Here is a 12,633-nt window from a genome sequence, read left to right on the forward strand (position 1 = left end):
TCTCTTTGCAAAGTTTCTAAAACATGATCTAACTTTTGACCTGAACAAGTTGATACTGTTCCTATAAGCCACAATGTCTCTGGCAGATTTAGAGGTGAAAGTTTAAAGATTAAAGGGTAAGGGGTAAAGTTCTGAGTATTAAATGAACAATCCTCTGATTGACTCTGACTCCAGGAAACAGGTTTTTCATGCTAATAAAGCTTAGATGGAGCAAAAGGTCAGAAAGCTTTGGCAGCCAAAGCTATTTTGCCAATGACACATGCTGACAGAATCAGGCTATATAAGCAATGATAGAACTATTATCTGGAGAAAATCAAGCCCTTGGGGCAGTACAAGATTGAGAAATTTAACAGAATTGTGGTTAGAGCTCTGGAGAAACCAGATTTTAAGCAGGATCTTACTTGCAGGAGACATCGCGAATCAAGTGGTCCACTGAATGTCACGGACCTTCTAAAGGAAGTGAGAAAATCAGATCCCGTTAAGAACCAACGTTGGGACTGAAGCCTGATGAATTAAAGCACGCTTATCAACAAAGCCTTCATTCCTCCTCTGTGGAGCAAACCTTCATCTCATCTAAGATGTTAGTACAGACCCTTCTGGCTACACCTCGAATGAAAACAAACAAATCATATGCCATTGGTCCTGGTCGTGTCCACTGTCTGAAGTCTTCTGGCTATTCAGGAACAGATGAGTTGACTCTGAAAGAACACTTAGTGTCTAGGTTTGTGACTTTCAACAGAAGAGTCTGAATGAACCACTAACTTGCAGATCTGTATTATTTCTCACTACAGTTGTATCCAAGAAAGAAAAAGATGTATTTTTTTAATGTAGAGTCCAACAGGGACCTAGAATTTCAGATGTGTGATGAAGAAAATGGGTCAAAGAGCAAATAAGAAACTACAGAAGATGTTTATCCATAGTTATAAACTTAAAACACAGGGAAGAAAACCCAAGTAGGAAAGAAAGAAGAGGAATACAGAATAGCAACAATCTATTAACATCTTTCCCATAAATGTTTTTACTTGAAGATCTTAAAAATAACCTGGCCGGTCAAAAAAAATTGCAACAGCCTAAAAATTAAGCAATCCTTCTGATCCACATGATTGTAACAAGTTTTATTCTTAAGAAAACATCAAGTTTTCCCTCACAGTCCTAGCTAATCATAAGCCTAAGTGGGACGTGGCGCTCCTGTCACCTGTTCCTTTGCTGTCCTCGCTGATGAGGACAGTGCACTCCTGCCGAGGGCTTTAACTGTCAGCACCACCTGCTTGTTACGCTGGGATCAAACAATCTTTCCAGAACATTTAGCTCTGCTTGTGCAGACAAGAAAGCTGGCCCCAAAATACTGTTCAGAGGGGGGAAAAGTCAATTTGCACAACTCGATGGTGAATACGAGCACATTTTGGTTAAACGCATTTTTAAAAGCCACTCTGGTTACTCAACCATAAAAAAAATGAAATAATGCCATTTGCAGCAACATGGATGGACCTAGAGATGATCATACTAAGTGAAGGAAGTCAGACAGAGAAAGACAAATATATAATATCCCTTATAGGCGGAATCTAGAAAATAGTACAAATGAACTTATTTACAAAACAGAAACAGACTTGCAGACATAGAAAACAAACTTATGGTTACCAAGGGGGGAAAGAGTGGGGGAGGGATATATTAGGAGGTTGGGATTCACATTTATACACACTACTATATGTAAAATAGATAACCAACAAGGACCTACTGTATAGCACAGGGAACTCTACTCAATACCCTGTAATAATGTATAAGGAAAAGAATCTGAAAAAGTATATTTTTATACACACACACACACACATATATATACCTGAATCACTCTAATGTACACCTGATGCACTGTAAATCAACTATACTTCCATTTAAAAAATAATAAAAAAAGATAAAGCCATTCTGTGTGTATTTGGGGTACGTATGTATGCTCGTCTGTGCTGAGACAAACCTCACCCCTGGGCAACAGAGCTGGAAGCCAGCAGGTCCACTTTTTACCACTTACATGCCTCCAGGATTTTTTGTTTTTAAACCATGAGCATGCATTTCTTTTGTAATCAAACCTCGTGTTTATAGACAAGTTCAATTGTGCTGTACTGGACAGAAGGCTCCCTCAGACACCCGTCCCCCCCACTCCACCCGAGAGCCCGGTGCCCGCACCTCACCTTGGCACTCCACGCTGGGGTCCCCCCAGAAAAGCTCCTGGCACTCGCTGCACGTGCGGCCTCCGAAGCCAGGCATGCACTGGCACTGCCCCGTGAACTGCGGCCAGAAGACAGAGCCGGGTCAGACAGGCTGCCGGGCCAAGGCCAGGCTGCACTGCCTTTTCCGGCTGCCGGTTATGGGAACGGGGACCCATCTGTCTGCCTGAGAAGGCCTCACACCTGACCAGGAACAGGGCATCTTACACTGATCCCAGGTGCTGAGGGCCCCAGGCCAGTGTCTCCTAACTGCTCTTCTGCAGCTGGGGCTGGGAAGGCCCACAGCACGTCCCCCTTTATTGACATGTTTCCTCACATCGCTCACAAGCCTGGACCACCTGTGACCTGTGACCTCACTCACCATTCTGTGTGTGTCAGGGAACAGGAGAACTTTCTACAATGTTGGGTATGACTATGTGGCTCATTTCAGGCTGTGGGGTTAAGGGAAAAAAAGCCTGACTCGGCAGCCAGGTATTGAAGAAAAACGGCCCCCCTTGTCCACTCTAAAGTGAGTTTGCACCCCTTCAGCTGGGGCGCTAGGCTGCGGTGCTACGGGTGCATCCGATGGGGCCTCTGGGCACAGTTACGCAGCCCCAGCCAAGGGGGACCGGTGACGGTGGATATCCAGTCTGCGCTGTGTTTGCCAAGCTGTGTGCCCTGGTGCAAGGCTGTGACAAGGAGGGGTGCCTTTCTCTAACTGGGGCCCGGCCACCAAGTAGCTGTCACCAGGACTCAAAGTCATCTTTCCATATGCCATGACGGCCTCCGCCGGCCACAACACCTCACCTCGTTACAAGACGGCCCAAAGGAATGAGCAGCATCGCAGTCGCACGGGTCACACCCTGTCCCGCTGGCCAGCTGCCAGGTGTTGGGTGCACAGCGGTCACAGTTCTGGCCCATCACATTAGGGAGACATAAGCACTGCCCAGTGATTTTGTCGCACTGGCAGTCAGAGCCGTTACAGTGCTCCCGCACGGTGCCCAGGTAATTGCAGACACACTCTGAAAAAGGAGCAACCGGTCAGATGTACTTACAGAGTCACACTCGGAAAACATACAGATCACGCAAAAGTGAGCTACATCAAATGACTGCCATTTTCCCTCTCCAGATTTCAGCTTGGAAATGCAAACAAGTAGAGAAAGGAACAGAGGGGATTAAAAAAAAACCTAAAACTGTGGTCTTCATCTTCTTATGACGTTCCATGCAGTTCTGACATTTCCCAGGCAGACCTGCAAAATGACACATTCTGCCCGGCAGTATTTTCACAATACTTGATTGAATAAGTGGCTGGTGAGTCATTGTAAAGTTGAAGACTTAACTGGAAATAAAATCTATGCTGTGGGAACAGAGATACCTAATGATTTCCAACTCCTGGCAGGGAAGAACAGTCATGGCTGTGTGAGCCGTGGCAGGGAGAAGCCCTTGAAGCTAGGAAGGCTTAAAACAATCAGGTCCTGCTGGTCCTCAACATTCTGCATGTGTTTGTATCAACAAAGACAGGGGCCTGGGGGCCGTGCAGCCACAGCAGGACATGCTGGCTGATCTTGTGATGAGAGAGAAATAATGTGTTCCAAAACAAAGACTTCAGAGATGTTACTTCCTTCTTTTCCTTAAGCTGGAAGGCTCTATGCATCAATGATGTAAGAAAAGGTACGGACCAAAGTGTGTATTTAGGACGCAGAAGTCCCAGCCCATTAGCACGTTCATGGGCAGAACATGAAATCAATATACTCTATGGGATGGCATTTATCACGGGGACAGCGACACAGCCTTTGGTTCCCTTTCAGCCACAGCTCGACACTTCAGCTCTGCCAGGAAATGAGGAGGTAAAGGAAAAATTAAAAAAATCATCCTCATCTTTCGTCACCAGTGAAATTTTACTCCTCTGAACAAGCATTTTCCCCGATGAGATAAACCCCTGAAGAATAAAATCCCCCAAGGAGGAGGAGGAGGAAGAGAGTGGAAGTCATCCAAAGGAGCGGGCAAAGGGAACGGGCAACTTACTGCGACAGTCCTGCTGGAGGGCGTCGCCATAGTAACCAAAGCAGCAGAGCTGGCAGTGCTCCCCCTCCGTGTGGTACAGGCACTTGAGGCACCTCCCGGTCTCCTTGTCACAGGCTTCTGGGTCCGTCGTGTCGATGTTGTGGTGACACTGGCAAGGCTGGCACGCGCCCCCCGCGTCCGAGGGATTGCCAAAGAAGCCCGAGGCACAGTCGTCGCACCTGGAGCCTGTTGTCCCAAGAAAACCGGCATGGGACCTTCGGCTTGCCCACTGAAAGGTCTGGTCCCCGACATTCCCGCCGCCCAGAGGGGCCATCCAGGCAGCGCCTGGGTCCCCAGTGTGCTAGTTACCGAGCCGGGTGGCTGAGCCTTCAGGGGAAGCGGGCCGTTAGCCGTGAGGGGAAGCAGGGTCTTTGCAGCGATGCTGCTGCAGCCCGGCTCCGCGGCCACGCAGGGCAGGGAGAGTTTGGAGGTTCCAGCACACAGGAGGTTAGCTCCCCATTACACGGGGACGGACAGATCAGGAGTGCAACAGTGGTCTCACAGCGGAAAGCTTGGCTTGATGTTACATCCTAACCCAAGGCGTATATTCACGGAAAAATCCCTGCTCTTCCATGAGCGACCTGAAAAATGGGGCCCCTCTGGATGACCGATTTCCCTTCTTAAGGAATCCCGAAGGATGAACAAGGTCCTACTGTAGAGCACAGGGAACAATATTCAGTATCCTGGGATAAACCGTAACGGAAAAGAATATGAAAAATAATATATATATATATGGATAACTGAATCACTGCTGTACAGAATTTAAAACACTGTACATCAACTATACTTCAGTAAAACAAATTATTTTTAAAAATCCTGAAACATGCCAATTGGCTGAGCCATGGAGAAGCATAACGAGTATTTGAAACGGCGGCATCAGGATGAAATAATGTTTGTATGTACAACGATGTACACGATGTAAACTACGTAAACAATGAAGAATGTATCTAGCTTTGACTGGTTCTGTTGTCTGGGGACTCCCAGATGATATTCTTTTCTTCCTTTTGCCCCCTATTTGGCCACTTCACTACTCTGAGACTCTTCCACGAGAAGTTGGATAAGGAAATGAAGAAGTAAAATGTAAATTAACTTTTCTACTGGTGAAGACCAGAAAAGTGTCAGCAGGGACTTACGGATTAAATGAGCTTGCTGCTGTGCCCTGTATTATAAGATGATTATCAGAGACACAAAAATGGACTCTACCCCACATGCCAGACAGGAAAAGAACATCTTCTATATTTCAGATTCCCTTCACTTTTAAATAAGGATTGTTAAAAAAAAAAAAAAAAGCAACTAAATTGGCTCACTCTTCATCTTTTTTCCTCCTTAACAACTAATCTCGTGAAGACGCATCTTTTCCTCCCAAAGTCTGCACATCACTTACCGATGTATCCAGGATTACAGACACAGGCAAGCTGTAAAGTAACAGGGTCTTGGTAACAGCTACTGGCAAAGTGGCGTCCGCTGTCGGGACCATCTGGACAAGGACAAGGACGGCAGTGATCTCCTGACCCAATGATGGGATCTCCATAGTAACCAGCCAAGCATCTACGTCAGTTGCCAAAGAGAGAAGGTCATGAACCATAGTTATAAGAAACCTGTTACAAGAAGGAGTCTAAGAAACCATGTTCTCTGTTTAGGAACATCATTCCTCACGTTTCCACATGAACCACTTCCCAGCAGAGCAGTGGCTCAAACACTAGTTCTAATCCGAAATCCCTGGAGGGCTTTTGAAACACAGATTGCTGGGCTCCCTCTCCCCGTTTCTGATTTAGGGGCTGATGCTGCTGCTCCTAGCCTGGGGACCCCATGGCAGGACCCCTGCATTAGGGTGACACCTCTGGCCTCACCCGGACGCTCGTTCACTCCTCCCCAGAGGAAGAGGTACGTCTCCCCAGGTGCACCCTACTGCCTGCCCTGAGCATCCTGGTAGCTCCCGTCCTTGCATTAAGGAGTCTGGGGGCGGGGTTTGGGGGAAAGAGAGCCCGTGGTTGTCAGTCTCTGCCTATGCCTGGGAGGGACGTTGGGTCAGCAAGCCCATGGTGCCTTGGTTCTGCAATCCAGCCTTTACCAGTAATAAAGCCGATAAGGATGCTCTCCAGATGCCTGACCCTTGTGTCTGCCTCTCAGGGATGAGAGATGTTACTTATCAGTTCTCAAACCCAACAGTTCTCAAACCTCTCCTTACAGATAAGGCAGCCATGGAGCTTAAACGGCTGGCAAGCCTTACAAAACTAGTGAATAAATGAGCCATGATTTGAATTCAGCCTCCTGACTTTTAGCAAGGAATTCTTTTAGTATGTCATGCTGCTTTTCAACATGACTGGTAATTAGGTTACTTTTTTACTTCCTATAACATGAGAGCTTGAAGGAAGTTTGGATATCATCTAATCCAACTTATTCTACTATCAGAAAGTTGGATACTTGGAGAGGTGAGCTAACTCACCCAAGATAAGCAGGTTACAAGCACAACAGAGCCTGGAACTTCTAATTCAGTGTTTTTTTGGTTTTTTTGTTTGTTTTTTTTTCTTTTTTGAGGCAGAGGTAATTTTTTTAAAATGGGGAGCGGGTAAGGATGAAGAAATAGAAGGGGAAAGTTGTTCAGGGGACATTAACCTTCTATTTAATTAGACACAGACACAATACAAGAACATGTGCCCCAATTATGTGCTGGGAAAATCAGCAGTGATGAAGCAATTTCGTGCAACAGTTTGTGAGAAAGTTTCCTATGAGGCTTTTCTAGGTGAAATAAGTCCAAATACATCATGGTAAGAACTGAGTGTTCATTTCCTGTCTCCTCCCCTCTCTAACCCCCTCGGCAATAATCTGAGCCTAGAGCTTCTTTTTAAATTCACAGGAATGAAAATTGATCATCTCAGAAAGAGGAAAAGAATGAGAAATCAGCTCAAACTAGATAGCAGCATCTGAAATACTTTAATGCACGTTTGCAATCCAAACTAGGGCTGAAAATCTTTTCTCTTCCTATACCCTTTTGAGTTCTGCAAGAAATCAAAATGCTTTACAAAAAAAATTCACAGTGGGCCTGATTTCAGATTGGTCTTGTGGACAACCACCGCTGTTGACCTGTGTTCCCCACCCATCTCTTCCCCTTTTTCATCTGATTTTCTTATCTGTTTGTCTCTCTCTCTCTCTCTCGAATATATTCTCCATCTCTCAATGAAAGAACAGTAATGAAAAACTTAAGGGAGAAAACAAAAGGGATGACACTAATATATTAATTTCTTCCTTTTAATCTTGTGTAACTGTTTCCTTGTTATCTTTTCACAACACCATTTGTGGTTAGAAGGACTGACTTTTACTCCAAGGAGTAGTCACTGAAATCGCTGAATTCTTGAATACCATCCAGCAGTATTCGCTGCCCTGCGTATCTTCAAGCCATAAGGTAATCGCAAATGCAGTTTTCACTAACAACTTCTTTCATCTGATGAGCAACTTTTGCACTGACTGAAGCACTTGCTGAAAGTTTTTTACAACAGAAATCCCATATAATGTGGATGGATACTAGAAGAGAGAAGAGTTATTGACTTGAAAGGTGGAGACTAGTAATCCAAAAAAAGCAGGTTCTAAGAGCATGTCTGCCTTTCTTAATTAGTAATGAACGCTGTAGGTCAGGATGTAATTTTTTCATATGGACTGTTCCTTATCTACTGAGCTGGGCTGTAATGTTATTAGAGGCACATTTTATGTCCAATTTTTACTATCCCTTAGTGCAGTGCACTACACCCATAATAATTATGCAATTAACATCTGCTAACTGGAGAACAGATCTACCTGTGCGCAGTTTATGTGGGCTGTAGCTGCATAACATGTTTCCAAAAAACAAAACCATCTAAAATGACTAAGCCCCATTTGGATTTGGTTTCTACTTTGACCTAAATTAGGCATTAACATTTCACAACTCTCATCCTAGGCCAGGATCTGCTGAGACAGAGAGATGATTTCTATACAGCCTTAAGGTGACCTCTAGAAAGCCTCTCCAAAGAGGGCAGATTCACATCAGTTCTGTTCTCTGCTGTATCCCCCCCCACACACACCAGCCCTTGAACAATGCCTGGCACGCAGAGGGTAAGCTAAATCTGTTCTGCATCAATGAACGAGTTCCTAGAAAATAAATACCGAGCTGATCGGAAATGAAGGGCCATGTGGAGGCCGGCAGAGATTCATCCTGTGGTTTGTCTAAGATGCTGTTTGCTCAGCCAAAAACAATCTCGTTCTCTTTACTTTCAAGAGGCTGCGTGTACCTTTCACAGTTATGCCCCGTGCTGTAGTCCTGGCAGCTCAGGCATTCCCCTGTCACCGAGTCGCAGTCATCGGCATGGCCGTTGCACTGGCAAGGCTGGCAACTTGGAAAGCCCCAGTACCCGGGGAAGCACCGGTCACACTGCCGCGTGTACACCCCCTGGAAACAGTGGCACTGGCCAGTGATGGGGTCACAGAAAGCATTGACAGATCCTTGCAGATGGCACTCACAAGCTGAGGAAACAGGCAACCAAGGGACCAGCTGAAAAACTCATTAACTGCAAACACACCCCTTACATAGGCCAGTCCCCCCCTGCCCAGTGCAGAATGCTCATGGGCCCCTGTGGTCAATTTCCAGAGTGCAGCATGCCTTCTGAAGCTACGGAACCCATGCTAGTATGACTCATGATCTGAATGAATACGTTACAATTCTTCTGATCAACTTACGTTTGCACCCGCTGGGGCCAAAGCCAAAGGTGCCGGGCGCACATCTGTCACACCTTCTTCCAACCACGTTTGGCCGGCACTGACACTGGCCTCCGTTGGGGTCGCAGACGGAACTTAAGGAGCCCTGAGGGTCACACTCACAAGCTGCAGGGGAGACAGGCAAGAGCCCATGACCCTATACACAATGGAATCTTACTCAGCCATAAAAAAGAACAAAATGATGCCATTTGCAGCAACATGGATGGACCTAGAGATTGTCATACTGGGTGAAGTAAGTCAGGCACAGAAATACAAATACCATATGGTATCACTTATAGGTGGAATCTAAAAAACAAAGGTACAAATGAACTTATTTACAAAACAGAAGTAGAGTCACAGATGTGACTCTGGTTACAAACAAATTTCTGGTTAACGGGATAGCGGGGGAGGGATAAATTGGGAGTTTGGGATTGGCATATACACACTACTATATATAAAATAGATAACTAATAAGGACCTACTGTATAGCACAGGGAACGCTACTCAACACTGTAATGGCCTATATGGGAAAAGAAGCTTAAAAAAAATAAAAGAGTGGATATGTATAACTGATTCACTTTGCTGTACACTAATGTTGTATTAGTTTCAACTATACTCCAATAAAAATTTTTTAAAAATTAAAAAAAGGGCTTCCTTGGTGGCGCAGTGGTTGAGAGTCCACCTGCCGATGCAGGGGACACAGGTTTGTGCCCTGGTCCGGGAAGATCCCACATGCAGCAGAGCGGCTGGGCCCGTGAGCCATGGCCGCTGAGCCTGCGCCTCCAGAACCTGTGCTCCACAACGGGAGAGGCCACAACAGTGAGAGGCCCACGTACTGCAAAAAAAAAAAAAAAAAAAAAAAAAAAAAAAGCCTGTGACCCAGGGCAGCCGTGTGCCCCACAGCGATGAGCCCAGTGAGGTCCACTTGGCTTGCACTGGTCTGTCCTTTTGCTGGGGCCCTTCCCAATCCTCCCCCCGTGAGCACCTTAGCTTGTTCAGAATCCCCATTTAAAGCGGTATCCTCCCTCGGATGGGTGCCAGGGAAGTGGCAGGAGCCGGAGTTGACAGATACAAGCGGTTTTTCTAGGAAGGAGGTCATTAAGGTTTTCTTTCCTTGCCTTCAAAGCTCAAATATCACAAGACCTTCAACAAAAGCCCAGTGACCTTTCAAAGAGCAACATATCCATTTCAGTTATGGGGTGCTGTCATTGCATCCCAACTCCCCACCCTGCGTATGGAGAGTCTCAGGGACCTTTCCCTAGTCCCCTATGCTTTGTGTGTTACTTGATGACTGAGTCCATTGTCAGCGGTGATCTATCACTAACATACCCTTAAAGAAACAAACACCAACTGTCGGTGAGACACTACTGCCTTTGGGCTGACTGCCTAACACAGAACTACAGGACATGCCTGCCAACGCACCTCGTGATGTCAAGTGTCCTCAGGCCTCTTGAGAAAGAAAGGGCCAAAGCAGCAGCAGTAATACCTACCCAGGCCCGTCTGGTGTAACAGGGCGGAAACGCTGAAGATGATGTTTCTGCAAACATCGGTCATCGGAGTCTTCACGACGCTTCTGCTGTTCTCCAGACATCGGTATCTCTGAAAGGTTTCCCAGGCACTGTTGGTGACGACCCCATCTCCTGAGCCTCCCACAGTGAAGATGTCCAGCGACTTACAGAATGGCATGAGAACAAGCTAGGAAGAAAACAGAACACCACACTGTTCTTACGGGGGTTGTCTCAGGTCATCGATGAACGCAAGCAAACACATAAAAACCCCAGTGCTTCTTTGACTCTTGAAAAAAAAAAAAAAACAGACCCCTGGAGTCACGTGAAAACCTTTTCATTCTTAAATATTCTTGCCAGATAAAGTTTAGAGACTTCTTACAAAGTTGGATGGGGTTTGAAATGGCATCATTAAGACACTTCATATTTTCAGGGAGGATCGTCTTCAGTAGATCCTTTCCAGAGGGTGGAGTTTTATTAAAATAAATAAGCAAAGTGGCCTCGGGGGCAGAAAGAAGGGCTGTGCCTCACCTCTCAGCATCACCCTCCACAAAACCCTCTGGGGAAGCTGACGCATGCTTTCTGCCCAGCCCTCCCTGCTCATGTCAGAAACGACCTTCACTTACAGAATCGATCAGCGTGTAGGGGCTGTCCACACTGCTGTCCGAGGAGGTGTACTGGGGCAGCTCTAACCTCACTGTGTAGTTCACACCCTTCTCCAAGCACACGGGGCGGGGGAGGACCACATACCTGCCCCGAAACAAAAGAGAAAAATAACCACCAAAGGTGCGCCTTTAAGTATCTAATCCATCAAAGCTCCACGTAGATCATCCCAAAGGAAGGAACAGTCCACGTTTGGCTCTGGCCCCAAAATGGTAACTGTACAACTCACCAGGCGAGACATGAGAAAAAGAATTAACTTGCATGTTGGTTCTGTTGAGCTGCAAACCACTGTCACACTGACCTGGAGCCAGGCGATAGGGACACCACCTGGTTGTCATCATCAGGAACAGTGTTTCCACATCGGCTGCTGGTTGGAATCTTCCCCGGTCGCTGCACTGTGATGACAGCTTTCTCCCAGTGGTCGGGGAGCTACAGCAAGAAACAGATGATCGGGAAGACCAACCGAGCTGGCCCACTGCTGCCCGTTTGTTTGGATGGATCCATCCATCCATCTTTTGCCAAGTTTAAATGGGAAACACTCGCTTGCGTTTCCCTTCCCTCTTGACCACTCCCTCGGCTATTACCCCAGTTCCAGCCCGAGCCCCTTCCCACCTGGACACTGAAACAGCCTCCCACTGCGCTCCCTGCCTCTCCCAACGTCCCTTTTCAGCCAGCTTAAAACACAGCTTATTATTATTATCTTTTATTGGAGTTGACTTACAACGTTGTGTTAGTTTCAGGTGTACAGCAGTGAGTCAGTTATACGTATGTATCTATCTATTCTTCTTCAGATTCTCTTCCATTATAGGTTATTACAAGATACTGAATATAGTTCCCTGCGCCATACAGGAGGTCCTTGTTGATTATGTATTTTATATACAGTAGTGTGCATCCATTAATCCCAAACTCTTAATGTATCCCTCCCCCACTTTCCCTTTTGGTAACCATAAATTTGTTTACTATGTCTGTGAGTCTATTTCTGTTTTGTAGATAAGTTCATTTTTATCGTATTTTAGATTCCACATGTAAGTGATATCATATGATATTCGTCTTTCTCTGACTTAAAAGCAAAAAAGAAGATTAAAAAAAAAACCCAAAACCCCACAGCTTAGATAAGGACAATCCCTTGCCCCAAACCCTTTGACAGCTTCCTGTTAGTAAAGAGTCCAAGTTCATTTACTGATGCCAGCTTTTCTCCTAACAGCATCTCCAACCATATCCCTTACCTGGCTATGTGGAAGGATGCTCAAAACACCCTTCTCCACTGCTTATGCTATTCCTTACTTCCTCTTGTGTCAAAATTCCACCTCTGTTTTAAGGCCTACAACTGACTCTTTAGTAAACATTTTGGCAGCCCCTGGCCAGTCCGGCTGGTATGAACCTCTCATCTTGCAGCCCTGTTTGTGTCTCTGCTCTTAGACTTTCCACCTTTGATGGCAGTTAGGGACATGTGTCCATCCCTGGGCAGGGCAGGCCAT

The 12,633-nt window shown here is 46.1% G+C and overlaps 1 protein-coding gene across 3 annotated transcripts in view; it reads right to left on the minus strand.

Annotated features, from left to right (window-relative positions):
* Window positions 1–12,633, minus strand: part of LAMB1 (laminin subunit beta 1) — a 75,138-nt gene that overhangs the window by 22,733 nt on the left and 39,772 nt on the right. For 2 of the 3 annotated variants that reach the window (XM_082632994.1, XM_082632993.1), the window contains exons 16-24: window positions 11,457–11,584; window positions 11,119–11,242; window positions 10,478–10,682; window positions 8,970–9,113; window positions 8,525–8,756; window positions 5,647–5,810; window positions 4,224–4,448; window positions 3,006–3,220; window positions 2,184–2,280 (exon numbers count right to left, since the gene is read on the minus strand). In XM_082632994.1, the coding sequence (XP_082489120.1) occupies window positions 2,184–2,280; window positions 3,006–3,220; window positions 4,224–4,448; window positions 5,647–5,810; window positions 8,525–8,756; window positions 8,970–9,113; window positions 10,478–10,682; window positions 11,119–11,242; window positions 11,457–11,584 (1,534 nt within the window). The remainder of the gene's footprint in view (window positions 1–2,183; window positions 2,281–3,005; window positions 3,221–4,223; window positions 4,449–5,646; window positions 5,811–8,524; window positions 8,757–8,969; window positions 9,114–10,477; window positions 10,683–11,118; window positions 11,243–11,456; window positions 11,585–12,633) is intronic. The other variant, XM_082632995.1, reaches the window with a different exon arrangement.

This window comes from Mesoplodon mirus (genome assembly GCF_964341445.2).
Source record: "Mesoplodon mirus genome assembly, chromosome: 9".
In the NCBI taxonomy this organism is placed as follows: Eukaryota; Metazoa; Chordata; class Mammalia; order Artiodactyla; family Ziphiidae; genus Mesoplodon; species Mesoplodon mirus.